The 23,877-nt window shown below is 47.3% G+C and overlaps 1 protein-coding gene across 1 annotated transcript in view; it reads right to left on the bottom strand.

Moving 5' to 3' along the window:
* Positions 1-6,972: 6,972 nt before the first annotated feature.
* Positions 6,973-23,877, bottom strand: part of LOC119970562 — a 30,564-nt gene continuing 13,659 nt past the window's right edge. The window contains exons 2-4 of the mRNA XM_038805389.1: positions 16,260-16,476; positions 7,804-7,981; positions 6,973-7,726 (exon numbers count right to left, since the gene is read on the bottom strand). Coding sequence (XP_038661317.1) covers positions 7,493-7,726; positions 7,804-7,981; positions 16,260-16,476 — 629 coding nt within the window. The 3' untranslated portion in view covers positions 6,973-7,492. The remainder of the gene's footprint in view (positions 7,727-7,803; positions 7,982-16,259; positions 16,477-23,877) is intronic.

Below are 23,877 nucleotides of genomic sequence, written 5' to 3'. Positions count from 1 at the left end.
ACGCCGTTCATCACGGAAGTGCTGTTCTCTGTCTCGTTACACGCCACCTGATCCAGCGCCTCGTGCAAATGGTGTCCGGCCTGTGGCAAAACGAGTCTGACGTCCTCCTTTGCCGGGGTCTTCGGTGGATTCCTTGGACTTTGAAGGGGAGCGATGTTATGACCTGCCTGCTTAACACTGGCTGGGGACTAATGGCAATCCCACAGTCCTTAGGGAGTATGAGCTTCCCCAATGAGGGGGGCGGAGAAATCATTAGCAGAGTCCCTGCATAAATAGAGCTGACCAGTATGGAACCAGCTAGAGAGGAGTGAGCAGCAATAGAGTATAGCTGCTGCTGTTGTATATATATGTAATTGTAAATAAATGTTATTTCTTTCTATTCTACAAACCCGTGCTGGATTCTTCGTGGCCCTCACAAAACTGTGTTTGTTTAAGCCAGTTGTCAGCTGTAGTTCAGTTGTTGGCCTTCTCTCTTGAGTTGGAAGATTGTACTTTCAAGTTCCATTCTAGAACTAGAGCATAAAGATCAATGGTGACACTCCCGTGCAGTATTGAGGGAGTGTACTGTTGAGACATAAGTCGAGGGATCAGGCGGCACGGTAGCACAATGGTTAGCACTGCTGCCTCACGGCACTGAGAACCAGGGTTTGATCCCAGCTCCGGATCACTGTCCATGTGGAGTGTTGGAACCAACAATTCTACGGACACGGGCTTGTAGGATTAGAATAGCGGTTTTAATATACTCACAACAGAGCCAGCCTATTAGCCATTGAACTTTCGGTGAACTGGCCGGCTGACCATGTGGCACTGATCTTTATACAGCAGCTCCAGGGGGAGGAGTCCTGGGCGAAACCAAGGGAGAAGCCCAGTTCAATTCTCGAGCATTCCCAGAGCTACTCCCCCTGGTGGTCAGGTAGTGCAATTGCACTTACAATATAGACACATGTATATATAGATTATAATCCGGTGTGAATCACATTCACCACATGGAGTTTGCACATTCTCCCCATGGTATGTGCGTCTCATGCCCACAACTCAAATTTGTGCACGGTAGGTGGATTGGCCACGCGAAATTGGCCCTTAATTGGAAAAAAATAGAAATAAACTGAGGTCTCCTCAATGGATGTAAATGATTCAGTGGCAGAATTTTAATGAAGACTAATTGAGTTCTTCACAGTGTCCTGGCCAATATTTTACTCTCTATTAACATCACAGAAACAGATTATCAGGTCATTATTACATTTCTGTTTGTCGAAGTGCTGCGTGCAAACTGGGATTTCCCACATTATATGAGGGACTGCACTTCAAAAGTGCTTCAGTGCTGTGAAGAGACTTGGGAGGAGCTGAGATTGTGAAAGACACTATTTTTTTTCCATTTCAGAACTGAGTGGTACGGAACTCAAAGTGAAGAGCATAACAACTGTCGCTAGTAAAATTAAATGGCCTAAAAATATAAAGAGAAGAGAAGGTTGTGAGGAAATTTGATAGAGGAATTCAAGATCTCGCGATGTCTGGGCAGAGTAGAAAGGGAAGAACTGTTTCCAGAGATCCTTAGAGATCCAAGATGGCATCTCTCTGCGAGCTCTCCCAAACAGATCCTCTTTTTACAGCTCTTATAATCGTACTAATCTTTTCCCTATCATGTATTTTCTTTTTCTTTTTTCATTTTTTTGTTAAACGCATTTTATTCAAACTTGTATCAAAGTAGGTTACAGCAAATAAACGCCCCGGGAAACATTCTTCCCAACAATCAACTATACAGTTTGTACAGATTTTTCTCCTTTTTCACCCCATTCCTCCAAAATTCCTCCAAAACAGGACAGAAAAGCACGAAGTCCTGGGACCTGCACGGGAGCTACCTAAAGCAACCGGCTTTTACCTGCTGCCGCACATAACGTCCATCCATGGACATTTTCAAGGCTGAGATCGATATATTTTTAATCAGTTGGGAAATTAAGGGGTAAAGCAGGAACGTGGACTTGGTGAGTGTTAGATCATCCATGATTCTATTAAACAGACTAGGTTCGAAGGGCCGAATGACCTATTCCTGATCCTGTTTCATACTATCTTATACTATTCCTTCCCGAAGCCTCTGCAACTCTCTCTTCATTATCTCCTCATATGGCTGATTGTCTAATACTGCTTGATGATCCTTCTGTGATACCTCTTGGGACATTTTATTATGTTAAAGGCACTTGAAAGGTGTTATTTGGTCTTTTATAGCACCAGCATTACATTGGGCGGCATGGTAGCACAGTGGCAAGCACTGTTGCTTCAGAGCACCAGTGTCCTAGGTTCAATTCCCGGCTTGGGTCACTGTGTGCGTGGGTTTCCTCTGGGTGCCCCAGTTTTCTCCCACAGGTCCCGAAAGACGTACTTGTTAGATGAATTGGACATTCTGAATTTTCCCTCAGTGTACCCGAACAGGCGCCGTGCTGTGGCGACTAGGGACCTTTCATAGTAACCTCATTGCAGTGTTAATGTAAGCCAACCTGTGATACTAATAAAGCTGATTATTGTGGATCACATTCTTTCTCTAATGCATGTTGACGCAACTCATTTGAAGCTCAACTTTAGATAATCTGTGCTTGGGTGTCACAGTCCATATTCACATCCCATTACTTTCTGTTAACAGCCAAGTCCATAGCTTTGGAATTCACTGTTAAAATCTCTTCGCCTTTCTCACCTCCTTTAAAACAGTCTTTAAAACAAAGCTTTGGATCACCTGTCCCAATATTTCCTAATGTGACTTGATGGCAAATGTTGATAATACTCCTGTGAAGCACCTTGAAATGTTTTACAATGTTAAAGGTGCTACATGAAGAAAAGTTTTTGTTATTTGGTTGCAAAACTCTTTCTAATATTTTAGCATAAAATGCTTTTGTACTGTTATAATAATTGGTCTTACCTACATTAAAGCTAATGGGCGGGATTCTCCGACCCCCCCGCGAATCCCGCCCTGATGCCAGCTGCTGTATTCTCCGGCGCAGTTTACCGGGCGGGGGCGGGATTCCCGCCACGCCGGTCGGGGGCCGTTAGCAGCGGCCCACCCAGCGATCCTCCAGGCCCCGATGGGTCGAGTGGCCATCCATTTTTGGCCAGTCCCGCCGGCGTGAGTATTCGTGGGCGGTCCCTGAGGGGGGGTGTGTGGGGGGATCCGACCCCGGGGGGAGGAGGGGGGCCACGGTGGCCTGACTCACGATCGGGGCCCACTGACCTGCGGGTGGGCTTGTTCCGTGGAGGCACTTCTTCCTTCCGCGTCGGGTCTCTGTAGGGCTCCACCATATTCCCCAGGGGCCAGCGTGGATTAGAGAACACCCCCCCCCCCCCTGTGCATGCGCGAAAATATGGTGGCCAGTCTGCGCATGCACAGAATCACACTGGCCGTTCCGCGCGTGCGCAAACTTGCGGTGGCCCTTCGGCGCCGGCTGGAGAGGCGCCAACCACTCCGGCGTCCATCTCGCCCCCTAGAAAGCTGAGAATTCCTCACCTTGGGGGGGCCTTTGACGCCACACAAGGCTAAATAGCTGGCTTTTAAAGCAGATGAAAGCAGGCCAGCAGCGCGGTTCAATTCCCGTACCTGCTTCCCCGGACATCGCCGGAATGTGGCAGCTAGGGGCTTTTCACATTAACTTCATATGAAGCCTACTTGTGACAATATGCGCATTTCATTTCATTTCATTTCAAAATACATATCTAGCCCAGTGGTAATGGCCACAGTGAAAACATGGGGCCAACTAAGACAACACTTCGGGCTCAACAAGATGTCTGCCATGCCCCCATCTGTGGTCACCACAGATTCCTGCCAGCCATGGTAGACGCAGCCTTTAAAAAATGCAGACAGGGCGGGGGAACGCTGACAGTTAGGGACTTCTACATAGAAACAGAAAATCAATAAAAACATTCTAAAAGAAGATATAGCATTGCAACCAAACCGTATCACATTTTCGCTGTGTCTTTGTTTTAGTTGGGTGGTTTGAGAAGGGGTGGGTATGGAAGCAATAAAACACATTTTCCAATAACTGATTTTTACTGTGTTTTTTTCTCAATTTTCATTTCTTCGATTCGTGAAATAGAAATTGAAAAATGTCTTGCAAAAATGAGGTTTTAAATTAATAATGCAACTGGACTTTAATTTAAACTTTTCAGCACACTCCCACTCATTGTTCTCCCTCTGCTGCACCTGACTCTCCAGTATTCACTGGAGTTCACCCTGCATGGCGGAGGGACTACAAAAAGTTCCCTAAAAATTGTCTGTTCCGTCCCCAACCTGGCTGGAAACCCTCATCCAGCAGACTCATCTACATGTAGTCAGAAAATCAAATTAAACGTAATTTCAGATCCTGGAGTGTACGCACCCTGATGGATAATAAGCAAAGAAATCGACTGGAATGGACATCTGCCTTGTTGCCCGTGAACTCAGGCACTTCAACATTGACGTGGCTGCCTTGCAAGAGACCCAAAGGGCAGGCAAATGGCAGCTGAGGGAAGATAGTGGTGGTTACACCTTCTTCTGGAGAGGAAAACCCGAGAATCAGTCCAGGACGCATGGAATTGGTTTCTCCATCAAAAACAAACTTGTTAACTGACTCTTGGAGCTCCCTGTCAGCATCAACAGCACCTCATGACCCTCCAGCTACAACTTGCCAACAGTTGTGAGTGCCTATGCCCCAATCCTTGATGCCAATGGTGAATCCGAAGAGCGTTTCTACTCCATCTTGGACACCATAATCTCCAACAATCCTAAGGAAGATAAGATCATCCTCCTTGGGGACTTCAACACCAGAGTTGGAAAAGATCCCAACTCTGGAAAGGAAGGAATTGGGAATTGTAACTCCAACGGAGTTCTTCTGCTCATCAAATTTGTGGACACACAGGCTTGTCATCACTAATTCACTGTTCCATCAAAAAGAGAAGTTCAAGACTTCCTGCAGACATCCACTGTCAAAGCACTGGCACATGATCGACTTTGTGATTGTCCAATCCCGAGACCAAATGGGGATGCCCCCATCACCAAAGCGATGGCCAACGCAGATGATTGCTGGACAGACCACTGGCTCATCCGCTCCTCTATGTCCATCAAACTCCGGACGATGAACAAACAGCTCAGAAAAAAGATCAATGTTGAGAGCTTCAAGAGCCATGCAGGCCAGTGAATTTCCAAAAGGGCCTTCTTCAAAATTTCCAAAGTGTCCATTCTAATGAAGTGGAGGAAAACTGGAAAGAGCTGAAGACAACCATCACCTCGAGCAGGGAAGAAACCATCGGCCATGAGAGCAGGAAACACCAAGGCTGCTTCGATGAGAACGATCACACCAGCCAAGACCTAATTGACAAGACGAGGAAAGCCCTGTGTGTCTGGCAAAACAACATCACCAGCAAGGCATGTGAAGAATGGAAAAGCCACAGGAGTGGATGGGATCCCAGCGGAGATTATCAAACTTGGAGAAGAGATCAGCTGTCATCGAGCCAGTCTGCAGCTGTGGCCAGCAACGAGTAACCTAATAAGAATTATTTAAAATCACCAAGAAAGATGAGGTACCAAAAGACTACGCAACCTGGGAGGACCAAAGAATGGTGGTGGTGGTGGTGGTGGTGGTGGGGGGGGGCAAGGTGAGGTCGCAAAACTCAGTGGAAAAAAATGGGGAGCAGCAGTGAAAAATGGGGAAAGGGAGGGGGGGGGGTCAAGGACAGAGGAGCTCTGGAGGGGGCATAATAGGGAGGAATGTATGATGAGCCAGATGGCGACAGACAGTAAATAGAGAAACCTAAAAAGGAACCTTTGTGACTGTACAATAAATGAAAACGAATGGCAATGTATATAATTTTGAAAATGTCTATAAAAAGATTTAAAAAAAAGAATTACCAAGCTGTGCTCAAAGAATCGGTCTCAGCCTCAACCTTAAGTAGACTCAAGTCCTTTACCAACCCATTCCAGGGCAACATCAAGGTCAATGGAGAAACCCCTACCGAATGTGGAACATTTCCCCTACCTGCGGAGCCACCTCTCATCTAAGGCTGACATGGTAGCGGAGATTCAACATCGTATCCTGCTGACACGAAGGTCCTCGTGTACAAGGCAGTTGTCTTCCCAGCACTTCCACGCAGCTTGGACTACATACAAAAACGTATAGAAACCTGGACTATGTACAGACGCCACCTCGATGCCCTGGAGAGGTACCATCAATGCTGTCTGAGATAGATTCTTCACATCAGCTGGAAGGACAGACATACTGACATCAGTGTTCTTAAAGGAGCTAGGGGCATCAACATCAAGGCCATGATCATCCAAAACCAACTCCACTGGGCTGGCTATGTGCTTAGGATGTCAGAGTCCCAACTGCCAAAGCAAATCTTTTTTCCCAGGTCAAAGGAGGCTTTCAAACAAGAGAAAGACAAAGGAAGCACTTCAAAGACACCCTGAATGCTTACCTCACGAAATGCAACATAGACACAAAAAAGTGTGCGGTCGAAGATGCGGCTCTAGGTTTGGGCTCATCAGTCATGCAAGAACCCACAGAACCCATGATCAGTAACATGGATTTTCTTAGGTGGACAATCATACTCGTTAATGAGTGATCACTGAAGAAATAAAGTGATTGAAACAATCATTGGGAGAGTTTGAGATGAAAATGAGTGAATCTTCTTCGCTGCATGTATTCTGAAGTTTGCATTATTTGTCTTTTGATGCATTGTAGTTCAGTGTTGGTGTGCAAGGAATGTAGCAATCAAATGTAGAATTGGTATAAGTGCTTTGATTAAACCACTGCTGGCTGTAATAAAAAGGGAAAATGCTGGAAAAGCTCAGCAGGTCTGGCAGCATCTGCAGAGACCAAGATGGAGTTAATGTTTAGAGTTTGTATAATACTTCTTCAGAGTTAAAGAGAGGGAGAAATGGGATGGATTATATACTGCATAAGAGGGTGTAGAGCAGCCGGAGAAGAGTAAGCAGAGTCGGGCTGGAATGGAAAATCATGGTGCCTGAGTTTTTATTGTGAATTCAATAATGAATCATATCATCAAATGGAATCATATTGGTTGAGTACTCATGTTGAGCTGTGTAACCTGAACTTGTCAAAATCAATGATCTAATTCTGCTGTTGTTATAACTGATGTCTGAGTTATAAGGAATAATGGTAAATTAAGAGCACATCTCATGTAAAGTTTCACCCTTGGTCACTCTGGAGATACGCACAGGCTTGGGCTCCACTCTCAATGTCCAGGACCCAGTGCTTTTGGGAAGATTCAGCCCAATGTATAATTCAAAAGAAACATATTGCAAAAGGAACGTTGGGGTTTGGCTGATAACTTTCTGCAGGGCATTTCCAAATTATTTGCTGTAACGTTGGCCGTTTGCCTAATTTCTCCAGTAGTTTTGCTGGAATTATGTTTGATGACTAGGAGAACCCTGTGGAAATTCTAGGGACAATTATTTTCCAAATTACACAAGAAACATCCTGGTTCTTATGTGATATTTCTTCTTCCAAACAGGTTAGGAAATCTCTTCTTCTGGATCTTCTAGAATTTTATGGATTTTTCCCTGTAACCATTGGAAGGTTTTATCAGCAACACGGTCAAAAAGATTGATGTCAGCTTGATAATAGTGATCCAGGCGCTTCTCATTACAGCATTGGTTCAAAACTTCCAAGAGGTTGCAAAATGACATTCCCAGTGACTCCCATTGCTGATCTTCTGGATACTTTTCCCTCGTGTTTAAATAGAGCATCTGCAAAGAGGAGAACCAGTGAGAATTTGGACAAGCAAAATATGTTCATTAATTTAGAATGTAACTGTAAAGTCTACCTTCATCATGAAGGACCCAAGAAAAGGACTGCTCTTTCCTTGATAATTTTCACATAATTGATCCACCGTCCAATAGTAACCATTGAGAGATTTAAAGATTTTGAAAGCCTTTTTCCGATAGCCACCTTTGCGATCAATTTCACCAAGTAAAAAGGCATCGATCTTCGAGAAGGAAGGCCTTTAAAAACAATAATGCACAGCTGTAATTTTCCCTCACACATCGTCTGGTTAGAAATTATAGCAACTCTGGGACACAATTTTGTTCTGTAATTGCAGCATTAATCGATCTCTAATGCCTGTCGCCACAGAGAGTTTCTAAATGCGTTGATTCCCGACACTTGAAAGTAAAAAATAAGCTCAGGGTCAACAACAACAACAGCAACAACTTGCCTTTCTTTAATAAGCCTGATGCAGACCAGCAACCCAAAATGTTTTGCAGAGGTGTAACCAAAAATGAATCCTCAGGCAAAAAATAAAATATCTTGAGACGAAAGCTCAGCAATACAAGTGGGTTTTGTTTTTAGAACAGTACAGCACAGAACAGGCCCTTCGGCCCTCGATGTTGTGCCGAGCAATGATCACCCTACTCAAGCCCACGTATCCACCCTATACCAGTAACCCAACAACCCCCATTAACCTTATTTATTAGGACACTAAGGGCAATTTAGCCTGGCCAATCCACCTAACCCGCACATCTTTGGACTGTGGGAGGAAACCGGAGCACCTGGAGGAAACCCACGCACACACGGGGAGGACGTGCAGACTCCGCACAGACAGTGACCCAACCTGGGACCCTGGAGCTGTGAAGCATTTATGCTAACCACCATGCTACCGTGCTGCCCAAGAATGAGAAGAATGTTTTTTTTTATAAATGTTTTTTTATTGAGTTTTCATATTTTATATATGACAAATTACAAGTTATTAGAGAGAGAGAAAAAAAAAGGAAAACACAAAAATTTTTTACATGAATATTTACAGGTAAGCATCTTCACTACAATAATTGTGGCCGCCCCCTTTAGCCAGCATACATATTTTACATTCCCCAATATGGCCGAGGCACATGTTTATAGGCATTTATTTATAGTTTGGTTTTGGGCCTTGGCTTGCCATCAAACCCCCATACCGAGCCCGTAGCCCCCCCCCCCCCCCTCCCCCCTCCCCCCGCCTACCTTCCCCCGATTCCCGCCCATTTTCCCCTGGTTCTTGGCCACCCGACTATTCTTCCTCATGTACGTTGGCCACAAACAGGTCCCGGAACAGTTGCATGAATGGCTCCCACGTTCTGTGGAAGCCGTCGTCCGACCCTCGGATGGCGAATTTGATTTTCTCCATTTGGAGAGATTCCGAGAGGTCGGACAGCCAGTCTGCAGCTCTGGGTGGTGCTGCTGACCGCCAGCCAAACAGGATTCTACGGCGGGCAATCAGGGAGGCAAAGGCAAGGGCGTCCGCCCTCCTCCCCAGGAATAGATCTGGCTGGTCTGAAACCCCGAAGACCGCCACTATCGGGCATGGCTCCACCCTCACCCCCACCACTTTGGACATAGCCTCGAAGAAGGCTGTCCAGTACTCCACAAGTCTGGGGCAAGACCAGAACATGTGGGCGTGGTTGGCCGGGCCTCTCTGGCACCGCTCACATTTGTCCTCCACCTCCGGGAAGAACCTACTCATACGGTTTCTCGTTAAGTGGGCTCTATGTACCACTTTTAGTTGCGTCAGGCTGAGCCTTGCGCACGTGGAGGTGGAGTTGACCCTATGCAGTGCTTCGCTCCAGAGTCCCCACCCTATCTCCATCCCCAGGTCGTCCTCCCATTTCCTTCTTGTTGCGTCCAGTACGGTGTCGTCCCTGTCTACCAGTCGGGAATGAGAAGAATGTTAATAGAGAAGAGTGAAATAGTGGGGAAGAGGGAATTTAAGGAGAGAATTCAATACCATGGAACCTAGATGTTTGAAGGTGGGGTGTAGGATGGGAGATGCAACAAATCAGAGTAGTTGGAATGCAATCTTTGTGGGAAATGGGAATCATAAGACTGGAGGAAATTTAGAGATCTGGAAGGGAGTAAGTTTGAGAAACAGAATTTTAAGTTTGAAGTATTGGAGGGCTGGCAGCCAACATATTTCAGCAAGGATGGAGATGTTGAGTGACTGAGACTAAGACCAATAGGATATGGTCAGTTAGATGAGCTGAAGTTTAAGGAGGGTGGATGATTGGAGGCCCGTGATGACTTCTGGTGGCGGCCATGGAGTGAGTGGTCGCACACAGGGCAGCTCTGGCTCGAAGGCGTTGGTTTGGGCATGTTTAACCCGTTAGTGGTGTAGCTCTGGCAGGAAAGTGGTACAGAAGGTGTAGAGGGAGAGGTTCACCCCAGAATTGGCATGTCCATTGGCTATCAGACCCGACAGAAAACAGTTTAGGACCTGGCTAAGGAGTTGGAGGAAACCTGTGGCGCAACACCAATTTCGAGAATGCCAGGGGGGAAGGGTCGTCGGTGGAGGTGAAGCCTCAAGTGGAGCAATTGATGAGCTCCATCAAGGAGGAATTTTGGCAGCAGAAAAGGACGTGCACAGTGACTGGTCAAAGGCGATTGAGGCAGCAGTGGCACCTTTGCGAGGGCCATTGGATCAGGTGGAGAAGTGCCTTGTTGGGCTCAATGGCCTGTTTTTGTTATAGACATTCTTTAATTCTATGCGATTGCTAAAGATATTTAGGCTGTGATCAGTTAGTTAAGAGCAGAATCAAATGAAGGCATGTCAGAGATGTTGGAGCAGAATTATATGGTCTACTGTATTGTCAGTTGCAAAGAGGTCAAGCTAAAGAGTCACAATAAATTCCCACGGCTGGATTTATTCTGCCCCCCACCAGATATGTTTCCACCAGGGTTAGGCGGGAAACACACATAGGAACTATGAAGTATGGCAAGCCCATTGCCTTCCTATCCCTCCCCCCACCCCCCCCCCCCCACCCCCACCAGCTCTAGTCCCATAATATGGTGAGTGAGTGGGTGCTGAAAATGGCAGCCCGCCCGCCATTTTTAAAAAATGGACAATTAAGCTTGTGACCAAGACAATTTACCCATATTTCACACTTCCCACAACCATAACATGGTACCATAACATGGTACAGGCGAGCAGGAGTAGAGGGAGGTGGGGGCAGAGCATTCAGGGGGCGCTGTGTGCGCATCAAGTGCACCGGCCCGCTGCCCAAGGTATTACTCTCCCTTTGTTTCACCCTACCTGGCCTCAAAACACTGCCCCATTCGCACCCCTCTCTATAGAGTGCCCAATCTCTTCCCACTCTAAAAGTTCAAGACTTACCTGGGTGGGGTCTATCAAAGTTATGCTTGGGCCTAGCAGTGCCCACTACTCAGTTCTAGTCGTGCTAGAGCAATCTGATTGGCCAGCCGCTCTTGACAGGACGTCCCCTCACAGAGGGTAGAGGTTCTCAGTGCAATCTGCCAGCAGTGCGCTATTGCCACCGGCAGGCTTTCTACCAGGTCAGCCGGCTGCTGACCGACTCTTGCAATAAGGGGAAACATGCAATACATTTCCAATACCAGCACCAACCCCCAACCCACACGCCCCCATCAGCACAATCCCCCACCCCATAAAAATCAGCCCCTCAGGCTTTTTATTCCCAATAGTATTGTGTCCAGGCAACATCAGGACGAAGGTAGTTTTTCATTAAACGATCCGGCATCTCGACAATTTGCTCAAAATAGCTAAAATGTCTCAATATGTTCTGTGTGGCCCGATTACAACCTGTCAATCACTTGCCCAAAATAATGGGCGCAGTTGAGCCTGTTAATCAAAGCAGGTTAAGTTTGGTCTCTGGGCAATTCAAGTCTTAACACTTCCATTACCATCTAATTTAACAGGCAGTGATGTTTGTTGTACCACCTGCAACATAATAATAATCTTTATTGTCACAAGTAGGCTTACATTAACCCTGCAATGAAGTTACTGTGAAAAGCCCCTAGTCGCCATATTCCGGCACCTGTTTGGGTATACAGGGAGATTTCAGAATGTACAAATTACCTGACAGCACGTCTTTCGTAACTTTTTCATAGAATTTACAGAGCAGAAGGAGGCCATTCGGCCCATCGAGTCTGCACCGGCTCCTGGAAAGAGCACCCTACCCAAGGTTAACACCTCCACCCCATCCCCATAACCCAGTAACCCCACCTAACACTAAGGGCAATTTTGGACACTAAGGGCAATTTATCATGGCCAATCCACCTAACCTGCACATCTTTGGACTGTGGGAGGAATCCGGAGCACCCGGAGGAAACCCAAGCACACACGGGGAGGATGTGCAGACTCCGCACAGACAGTGACCCAAGCCAGAATCGAACCTGGGACCTTGGAACTGTGAAGCGATTGTGCTAACCACTATGCTACCGTGCTGCTACTTGCGGGAGGAAATCCACGCAGACACAGGGAGACTGTGCAGACTCCGCACAGACAGTGACCCAAGCCGGAATCGAACCTGGGACCTTGGAACTGTGAAGCGATTGTGCTATCCACAATGCTACCGTGCTGCTACTTGCGGGAGGAAATCCACGCAGACACAGGGAGACTGTGCAGACTCCGCACAGACAGTGACCAAGCCGGGAATCGAATCTGGGACTCTGATGCTGTGAAGTAACAGTGCTAACCACTGTATTACTGTGCAGCATATGGGAATTCGTAGACACTCCTGGCAGTCTGAATGATCACGTGTGTGGTAAGTGCCACTAGGTTCACCCTTGCGCACGAGGAGGTCATGTTTACCTTATGCAGTGCCTCACTCCATACTACCCAATTGATCTCCCCTCCCAACTCCCCTTTCCATTTTTCCTTAATCTTCACCACCGGCTCACCTCCCTGTTCTCCCAGCCACCTGTCTATATCCCCAATTCTATAAACCCCTTCCACATCTGGAAGCAGCAGTCGCTCCAGCAGGGTGTACCTCGGCAATCTAGGGAACTCCTTCCAAACTTTCCACGCAAGGTCCCTGATCTGCAAGTATCACTCCCTCTCGGCAACTCTACCCTCTCCATTAGATCCTCCAGACAGGCAAACCCTTCCTCCATGTATAAACTCCTCACCACTTCCCTCCGCCTCCTTACCTGCTATCTATCCCCCCTAGCTCAAACCCAAATTCTCACACAGCCGCGTTAACAATGACATCTCCTCAATCCTAAAATACCTCCTCAGCTGGTTCCCGATCTGCACCATGGACTGCACCACCAGGCTCCCTGAGTACCTACGCGGCACCATTGGCAACGCTGCCGTCACCATCGCCCTCAAACTGGAGCCACTACAAGATTTTTCCTCCATCCAAATTCATTCTGCATCCTCTCCTTCCCACCATCGCCGCACCTTTTCCACATTCGCCGCCCAATAATAATGAAGCAGGTTCGGCAAAGCCAATCCCCCCTGCTGCGTTCCCAACTTATTCACCGGGAACACTTTGCTTTTCCCTACACTCAACTTACACCACAAAAACTCCCCAAACCTCCCCAGCAGACCCATGATCCTTCCCATGCTCCCCAGCAGGTCCGAAGCATACAACGGTAGGTCATCAGCATAGAGTGACACCCGATGTTCCCTCTGTCCCCTCATAATCCCCTGCCACTCCGTCGACCCCCTGAGAGCCATCGCCAATGGCTCTGGCCAGCGCAAACAGTAACAGTGACAGTGGGCACCCCTGCCTCGTACCCCTGTGTAAGTCAAAGCTCCGTGAACTCATATTATTCATCCTCACCCTCTCCTTTGGTGTGAAATTTCACCATCTGCAGTGGTGGGATTCGAACCCATTTCTGGTTTATTAGTCCAGTGACAATACCACTAAGCCACTGCCTCCCTTTATGTGGAAAGTAAACTAACCTTAATCCTAACCCAGGTTTGCTGTGGAGAATTAGTAAAATTAGATCATGGAAACCAGGGTTTTGGAAAACACACCACTGCCTAGCTTTTAAAAACAAATTCAAAAGTGTTCTGTTTACAGACATGTGGTAAGAAGAAATCAGTGCAGTTTGACTGTCTCTCTCCTGCCCATAACATTTATTTGGAGGAAGTTTCTGCTCACCCAGTGTGGGATGTTGGACAGGCAGTCTGACAATTTAGAGACAGTGGAGGAGGCAAGGGAGATAATGTTGCTGTTTTTGGATGATACCATTGAGGGGTAACATGAAGATGGAAAATAGGAGGGAATAGTAGGCGACACCAGAGGTAATGGTCCAGGTGCAGGAAGAGAAGCTATTGTATATGATTCTTTAGCTATGATGAGATAGGTAAGAATTGAACCAGCCAGGTGCAGTCCCATTCAGCTGGACGTTGGTGGAGAAGCATTGGAGGCGGGAGAACGATATGATCACCTGTGTCAAAAGTTGTAAACTTACTCAAGAAGGACAAACAGTCACATTGGCTGTTATTTGATAAAAGCCATTTCAGTACTATCGCAAGGAGAAAATAGGTTGGAGGAAAGCAAACATCAGTTCTGGGAAAGATAGTCAGTCACATATTTAGAAGCTGGCAGCACATTCAAGAACTTTGAAAAGAAAAGTGACATTGGACCGATGACAGAGGGATCGGTAACAATGCTGAAGGCATTTGTTAAATATTGTTTACTTTCTCCTCCTACAAATCTGCCGTCATCACTCCCCTCGATAAACAAAGGTCTTAATTTCACCAACTTTAGGTCCTCCTAAAATCTCCTCCTTTGGATCAGCATTTATTGATTTCTGATTATGCATATTTTTCTAAATGAAATGCAAATTGTTATAATTGAGTTGATCGTGGTACCTGTAATGTTCTTGTCGGATGGCCTGATTTATATTACGATAAGACTTGTAGCTAAAGCTATAAACGATTTATTAACATTATCAGATAAATAACAGTAAGATCAAGCACAAGCAACCTCTCTCTTCAGCTTCCTCCAGCCAGAATGTCATCTGACTCTAACATTCACTTATATACTAGTGAGACTCCTAGTGGTCAGTCGGTGAAATACAACAAAACCATGCCATCACTACATTACCCAGCATATTATAGTACCTATAAATGTATCGGAAAATTGATTGAAGACCCTTTGTTTTAACATCGTGGTATACTTTTAATGTAGTTTTCAAATTACTCCCACTACTATCCTCGCCAGTAACTATAATTATATCACAGGGCTCATGGAGTTGGGTTAATGTATCAGTGTGAATGGAGGATTGGTTAATGACAGGAAATTTAGAGAAAGCATAAATGGGACATTTTCAATTTGGCAGCCTGTAACTCACAAAGTGTCACAAGGTTCAAGCTGAGATATCAACTATTTATATACTAATGACTTAGATGAAGAGACTGACAGTAGTGTATCCAGCTTTCCTGATGATGCAAAGTTAGGTGGGATTGTATGTTCGGAGGAGGACATAAAGAGTCAGCAAATAGATATAGACAGGTTGAGTGAGTGTGCATCAAGGTGGTATTTATAGTAGATTGTGGACAAGTGTGAAGTGATTCACTTTAGTAGTAACAATAGAAAAGCCAAGTTTTTAAAAATGATATGAAACTTCTAAATATTGATGTTCAGAGATCCTTGGGTGTATTTGTACCAGGAATAGAGGAAGTTAAATTGCAATTAATGGGAAGGGCAAAAATGGCATTCTGGGCTTTATTCCAAAGGGATGGGAGTACAGGAATAAAGGGAATCTTTAAAGGGTTTCAGTAGACCACACCTGGAGAACTACACAGTTTTGGTTTCCATATCTAAGGAAGGATATAGTTGCCTTGAATATATTACAAGCAAGGTTCAGTGGTTCCCGGGGTGACAAGGCTGTTCTATGATTAGAGACTCTGTAAACAAAGCCTACACACTCTGGAAAAGGATAAGAGGCGACCTCATTGAAACGTACACGAGTCTGAAAAGTTTTGACAGGGTAGACATTGAGAGATTGATTCTCTCGGGTGGGGAATCTAAAAAACGTGGCACAATCCCAGGATAATAGGCTGATCATTTATGACTGGATTGCAGAGGGTTTTCTTCACACAGAGGGTTATGAATCTTTGAAATTGACTGCCCAGAGGGTTGTGGATGCCCTATCATTGAGGCTTTTTAAGACTGAGATAGATTTTTGGGCCCTCGGGGAGGCTTGGGATATGGGGAGTGGGCGGGAAAGTGGATTTGAAGCAGACAATGAACAATGATCGTATTGAATTGTGGAGCAGGCTTGAGGGGGCCATAGGTCTACTCCTGCTTCAGTTTCTGACGATATTACGTAGCTCCAACTGCTCTTTCCAGACACGGAGTGCTTTTCACAGTTCAAGTCGACACAGATCAAAGTTTTCATAAACTTACCATTATTTACTGAAATGCAACCAGTATGCATTGTGTAAAATTTTGTGTTTGTCTGAGATCCTAATGATAACACTGATTTACATACTCAGTTTAACCAAACACATATTTGATGCAGCAAATACATTTTTTTCACCTCCATTGTATTCCATGACATGTCATATCTATGCCCATGTGTCTGACATATTCTTGTTGTTGACAGCTCAGCCATTTGGACTGGCCATTCAGCCATTTTGGAAAAGGCCATTTCACATCAGAAAATTGAAGGGCATTTTCAATGCAAAGCACCATATCAATTTTTATCCAGTCGATCATCAGAGGCAAAGCTCCAGCTGTAATCTTCTTTTTCCTCACTATAAATACAAGATCACTATTAGTTAAATGCATAAGTTACCAAATAGATGAGATACAACACAACATGTAATCGCAAAGCTGAACTTCCTTCAATTTGGGACAAATGTAATCACAATTAAGTATATAGCTTTTGAAATACTTAAAACATTGCCATTCTGCAGTAGTGCTCATCAGGAACCATTGTTATCTGACCATCCATAAGAACCAGACTATGATAGGTTTGCTGTCATTAATACAGAGTGACTGTTTACTCCCAAGTAATATGGGCAGCATGGTAGCATAATGGTTAGCACTATGGCTTTGTGGTAGTCTAGTTAGAAGTATTATGGTACCTAGTAATGCTGGAACACCATTGGTGGATAATGCATGTTGTCTACTGGTCGAGACTGTATGGTAGCTCCGTCCTGCAAGGTGGGGTATAAGAGCCTGTGCAGCCCCAGCAGCTTCCTTTCTGTACCTGAGCTGCTGGGGGAAACATCTATCTTATTAAAGCCTTCAGTTGGACTACAACCTCGCTTAGTAGTCATTGATTATGCATCAATTTAATAAGCTACATTTAAAGAATGGAGCTCCGAATCAAGCCGGAGTGTCTGCAACTCAGCCCCCACGCAGTCAACTCGGCGGCGACTTTCAAGCACTGGCTAGCGTGCTTCAACAGCTACCTCGGAACGGCAGAAAACACACCCACAAGAGAACAGAAACTGCAAATCCTGCACTCGAGGGTGAGCCCAAAAGTCTACACCCTCATCGAGGATGCGGACGACTTCGATGCTGCAATGGAGTTGCTGAAAGGACATTACATTCGCCCTGTGAATCAGGTCTATGCCCGGCATCTACTAGAAACGAGGCGACAAATTCCTGGTGAGTCACTAGAAGAATTCTACTGTGCGCTCCTAGTGTTGGGGAGAAATTGCAGCTGCTCACAAGTTTCAGGAAACGACCACACTGAACTGTTGATTCGGGACACTTTTTTGCAGGTATGCTGAATTCTCAAATCCGCCAGACTTTGCTGGAGAAAGAAACTCTAGGCCTCAAGGAGGCTCGGGCCCTTGCCGGCTCCCTGGATGTGGCCTCCCGAAACGCCCGTGCCTACGCACTACTCTGCGGCCAACTCCGAGGCGATGCCCCACACTACCCCACAAGCTTGCGCTGCAAGATGGCCCAGCAACCCCGGGGGGCCCCGCTGCTATCTTTGCGGGCAAGCCAAACACCCCGACAGCGCTGCCCAGCCCGTTCATCCACTTGTAAAGGATGTGGCAAAAAGGGCCATTTTGTGGCAGTATGCCAGGCCCGGGCGGTCGCTGCGGTCTCCGGAAGCGAATGTAGACCGCCACTGCAACCCTCTCCACGGGACCCATGCGGCCAGCGAGCGCCGCCATCTTCCTCCTCCAGGGCCACGTGTGGCCTCCGGGCGCCGCCATCTTGTTCTGCGGACGCCGCGTGCGATGGATGGGCGCCGCCATTTTCTGTACCCACAGCCACGTGCGACCAGTGGGCGCCGCCATCTTGGATGGACTCCCAGGACCTCAGTGCAGATGACCACACACTGCCCGACGAGAACACCCAACTGCTGCCACATTTAGCCTCAGTGACCCTGGACCAGTCTCGGCCTCGAACACTCTCAACTGCTACTATAATGGTGCTAATCAACGGACACGAGACATCCTGCTTATTCGACTCTGGGAGCATGGAGAGCTTCATACACCCCAACACGGTAAGGCGCTGTTCTCTTCCCGTCCACCCTGTTAATCAAAAAATCTCCCTGGCCTCCGGTTCCCACTCAGTAGAGATAAAGGGGTTCTGTGTAGCAAATCTCACGGTCCAGGGAAGGGAGTTCATAAATTACCAGCTCTATGTCCTTCCCCACCTCTGCGCAGCCACACTCCTAGGGTTAGACTTCCAATGCAACCTCCAAAGTCTAACTTTCAAATTCGGCTGCCCTATACCCCCTCTCACTGTCTGCAGCCTCGCGACCCTCAAGGTCGATCCGCCTTCCCTGTTTGTAAACCTCACCCCGGATTGCAAACCCGTCGCCACCAGGAGCAGACGGTACAGAGTCCAGGACCGGACCTTTATTAGGTCAAAGGTCCAACGGCTACTGAGGGAAGGGGTCATTGAAGCTAGCAACAGTCCTTGGAGAGCTCAAGTTGTGGTGGTAAAGACTGGGGAGAAGAATAGGATGGTCATAGACTACAGTCAGACCATCAACAGGTTTACGCAGCTGGACGCATACCCTCTCTCCCGCATATCCGACCTGGTAAACAGGATCGCGCTACACAAGGTCTTCTCCACAGTGCACCTTAAGTCCGCCTACCACCAGCTCCCATCCGCACGAGTGACCGCAAGTACACTGCCTTTGAGGCAGATGGGCGGCTCTACCACTTTTTAAGGGTTCCTTTCGGTGTCACTAATGGGGTCTCGGTCTTCCAGTGAGAAATGGACCGAATGGTTGACCGATACGGTTTACGGGGAACATTCCCGTATCTCGATAATGTCACCATTTGCGGCCACGACCAGCAGGACCACGACACCAACCTCCGATAATTCCTCCAGACTGCGAAAATCCTTAACCTTACGTATAACAAGGATAAATGCGTGTTTAGCACCGACCGCCTGGCCATCCTTGGCTACGTCGTGCAAAATGGAGTGATAGTCCCGGACCCTGAACGCATGCGCCCCCTTATGGAGTTTCCCCTCCCTCACTGCTCCAAGGCCCTGAAGCGCTACCTAGGTTTTTTCTCTTACTACGCCCACTGAGTCCCCAACTAGGCCCGTCCTCTGATCCAATCCACAGTTTTTCCCCTGTCGATCGAGTCCCGCCAGGCCTTCAGCCGCATCAAAGCAGATATTGCAACGGCCACAATGCACGCCATCGACGAGTCCTTCGCCTTCCAGGTCGACAGCGACACGTCCGACGTAGCTCTGGCAGCCACCCTCAACCAAGCGGGCAGTCCCGTGGCCTTCTTCTCACGTACGCTCCACTCTTCCGAAATCCGCCACTCCTCAGTCGAAAAGGAGGACCAAGCCATAGAAGAAGCTGTGTGACATTGGAGGCATTACCTGGCTGGCAGGAGATTCACTCTTCTCACTGACCAACGGTCGGCCGCCTTTATGTTCGATAATGCACAGCGGGGCAAGATAAAGAACGACAAGATCTTGCGGTGGAGGATCGAACTCTCCACCTATAACTACGAGATCTTGGTATCGTCCCAGGAAGCTAAACGAGCCTCCTGATGCCCTGTCCCGCAGCACATGTGCCAATGCACAAGTGACCGCCTCCGAGCCCTCCACGAGGACCTCTGCCACCCGGGGGTCACTCGCTTCTTCCATTTGTCAAGACCCGCAACTTGCCCTACACCATCGAGGAGGTCAGAACAGCCACCAGGAATTGCCAAATCTGCGCGGAGTGCAAGTCGCATTTCTCCCGGCGAGAGAAAGCGCACCTGATAAAGGCTTCCCATCCCTTTGAACGCCTCAGCATGGACTTTAAAGGTCCCCTCCCCTCCATCGACCGCAACATGTACTTCCTGAACGTGATTGACGAGTACTCCCGATTTCCATTCGCCATCCCCTGCCCCGACATGACCGTAACCACTGTCATCAAAGCCCTCCATAGCATCTTTACACTGTTCGGGTTCCCCGCTTACATACATAGTGATAGGGGTTCCTCCTTTATGAGCGACGAACTGCGTCAATTTCTGCTCAGCAAGGGCATTGCCTTGAGCAGGACGACCAGTTACAACCCCCGGAGTAACGGATAGGTAGAGAGGGAGAACGGAACGGTCTGGAAGACCGTCCTACTGGCCCTACAGTCCAGAGATCTCCCAGTCTCCCGCTGGCAGGAAGTCCTCCCGGATGCCCTCCACTCCATCTGGTCCCTGCTCTGCACCACGACCAACCAAACACCTCACGAATGTCTCCCTGTTTTCCCCAGGAAGTCCTCCACTCTGACCTCGTTCCCGACCTGGCTGGCAGCCCCCGGACCCATCCTGCTCCGAAAACACGTGCGGGCGCACAAGTTGGACCCGTTGGTCGAGAGGCTCCATCTTCTCCACGCTAACCCCCAGTACGCCTGCGTGGCGTACCCCGATGTCCGACAAGACACGGTCTCCCTACGAGACCTGGTGCCCGCTGGATCCCCGCGCACACCCCTGCCACCAGTCCCATCTACCATCACACCAGGGCACCTTACAGCCGCCCCCTTCCCAGGAGGATCGGTTCTTCCTCCGGCCCCGTCTAGGCCCCCCGCACACCGACGCACCCCACAGACGCTCCCTTCCCAGGTCAATCAGCTTCCCCGCCAGCGCCGTCTAGGGGTGTTGAAGCTGCCACAGAGATCGAAACCACGCTCCCGGAGTCACAGACGCCCGAACCTCCACCGGCGTCACCACCAAGGCTTCGGCGATCACAGAGGACGACCAGGGCCCCTGATCGACTGATGGCTTCACTGTAACATGTATATAGTTAATTGTGAAATTGTAAAAGATTTTGTAAATAGTTCCGATTATAAGTCAAAACACTGTACGGAGGTATTACGGTACCTCCATCACCATAAATCCTACCATGTTACCATGTTGTAATACCAAGCCACCACCCCCGCCGGACTCTTTTTTTTTAACGTGGTAGTCTGGTTAACGTGAATGTGGTAGTCTGGTTAGAGGTATTACGGTACCTAGTAATGCTGGAACACCATTGGTGGATAATGCATTTTGTCTATTGGTCGAGCCTGTATGGTAGCTCCGCCCTGCAAGGCGGGGTATAAGGGCCTATGCAGCCCCAGCAGCTTCCTTTCTGTACCTGAGCTGCTGGGGGAAACATCTAGCTTATTAAAGCCTTCAGTTATACTACAACCTCGCTTAGTAGTCATTGATTGTGCATCAGGCTTCACAGCGCCAGTGTCCCAGGTTCGATTCCCGGCTTGGGTAACTGTCTGTGTGGAGTCTGCATCTTCTCCCTGTGTCTGCGTGGGTTTCCTCCGGGTGCTCCGATTTCCTCCCACAAGTCCCGAAAGACGTGCTGTTAGGTAATTTGGACATTCTGAATTCTCCCTCTGTGTATCTGAACAGGCGCCGGACTGTGGCAACTAGGGGCTTTTCACAGTAACTTCATTGCAGTGTTAATGTAAGCCTACTTGTGTCAATAAAGATTATTATTATAGGCAGAACATTGATTCCAGTGAATAATAGAGTAAGAGAGCAGCGTCCAATAGATGGTTAAACATCAAATGAGAGGAAATCCTATTAAATTTAGTGAAAGAGTGCAGCAACGCATACAGTTCAATAAAATAATAGAATGGGAAGCAATCAGGATTTGGGAGGAATGATACATAGCAGGAAACATACGAGCCATGGCCACAGGAAAATCAGGACTGGGAATTAAACAGTGAAGGGTATAACATATTTAGAAAAGATAGATGCCAAGACTTTCTGGCCCAGCTGTGGGAAAACAGAGGTGATCCATTTAAATCTCTGTTGATTTTGGTGAGACCAGAAGATCTTGCCAGCAGGAGGGTCTGGAAAATCCCATGTAGGGAGGGGAAAAGGGGAGGTGGTACAAATTCGGGATAACATAATGGCTGTAGAAAAAGGGGCACAGTGGTCAGCAAGGGGGAAAAAATGGAATCCATATGGACAAAGATATGAGATAATAAAGGATTCACCCGACTAATAGGTGTACTTTACAGACCACCTAATTGTGGGAAGTGAAGGAAGAAACATGCAAAGAAATTAGGGAATTTAATAAAAACATAGAATAATAATCATGGGGGATTTCGCCCACCCTGATATTAATTGGACAGAAGGGGTAGGCAAAAGGGATGGGGTGGGGGAGTTCCTATAGTGTGTGCTCATGAAGATGTGCTTTTTGCCGGCTGGAAATATGAATTAAACTTTTAAAAACATAGACTAAAGTGACTTGAACTCACAGCCAAGATAGCTACTTAATTTGCAATACTGTACAGATCTGTCAAAATTCATCAAACCCTATAGGAATGTGAATTAACTATATTTCCAATTCCATTAGCACAATGTCCAGATTCTCAACCAGATGGAGACAAGCCATCAAGCCTAACCACATGAGCAATGGGACCCTGGCTAAGAGGGGGTTTCCCAGGCCGGGACCGAATCAAGTTACCATGGAAATACACAATCATGTTTGAATAACTGGTCAGTTGGAAAGGGTGGTCACATGACAAGCACATATTTTTTCAACGGAACGGATTACGAGAGGCCGAGAGAGATCCTTGCTCCTTTTTGCCTGCCACACCCAACTTCCAAGATTTGGGGCACTGTCTTCAATTGCTTGATTCACCCTCCAAGTCCAGCAGACAGAGATTTCAAAGAAAAACAGATAAATCATCCATCTGCAGTTTTAAACCATCTCGACGCTGAAAGCAGAAGATCACCAGGCAGAAAGACTGATTCAGCCTGAGGCCAGCTTAGTCAGCAAACTATAGAGTATGAATTGCTTCTAACTTTTATGTACTCTAATATGGCCAGCCTATTGTGGTGGTATGATTTGCATAGCTGTCTGCCATTGGTGCAGAACACCGGCTTACCATTGGCCCATGTCGGTCATGTGCCTCTCGACCGATTGGTTGAGACCAGTCATGTGACAGCTCTCCTATTGGTCGAGAGGCTGAGTTAACCACGCCTCCATACCGAGGTATAAATAGTCGGAACGCCCGGCGGTCGTCCATTTTATTGTAGACAACCGCAGGGCTAAGTTCTAGCTTATTAAAGCCTAACTTTTGTATAGAAACTCGTCTCTCGTGCAATTGATGGCTCATCACCTATCCAATTATTAAGGGCTGATTTAGCTCAGTGGGCTAGACAGCTGGTTTGTGATGCAGAACAAGGCCAGCAGCGCAGGTTCAATTCCCGTACCAGTTAACCAAACAGGCGTCGGAATGTGGCGACGAGGGGCTTTTCACAGTAACTTCATACCAGTGACAATAAAAGATTATTATGGGCAGCACGGTAGCACAAGTGGCTAGCACTGTGGCTTCACAGCGCCAGGGTCCCAGGTTCGATTCCCCGTGTCTGCGTGTGTTTCCTCCAGGTGTTCCGGTTTCCTCCCACAGCCCAAAGACGTGCAGGTTAGGTAGATTGGCCATGATAAATTGCCCTTAGTGACCAAAAATGTTAGGAAGGGTTATTGGGTTATGGGGGTAGGGTGGAAGTGAGGGCTTAAGTGAGTTGGTGCAGACTCGATGGGCCGAATGGCCTCCTTCTGCACTGTATGTTCTATGTTCTATCCATCCCCATTCTGTAATCTGTAGTTGTGTGGGTGTAAAGTTTATGTTGCATCTGTGTTTGCACTAAAGTTGGTGTGTATTTTATTATTTTACTTAGATTGGTTTAACTATAATACAGCTAATCTCTTTCTATATTAAACTCAAG

This window comes from Scyliorhinus canicula, chromosome 8 (genome assembly GCF_902713615.1).
Source record: "Scyliorhinus canicula chromosome 8, sScyCan1.1, whole genome shotgun sequence".
Classification (NCBI taxonomy): domain Eukaryota; kingdom Metazoa; phylum Chordata; class Chondrichthyes; order Carcharhiniformes; family Scyliorhinidae; genus Scyliorhinus; species Scyliorhinus canicula.
Note: the sequence above shows the minus strand (reverse complement) of the source record. Positions and strands in the feature narration are given on the sequence as shown.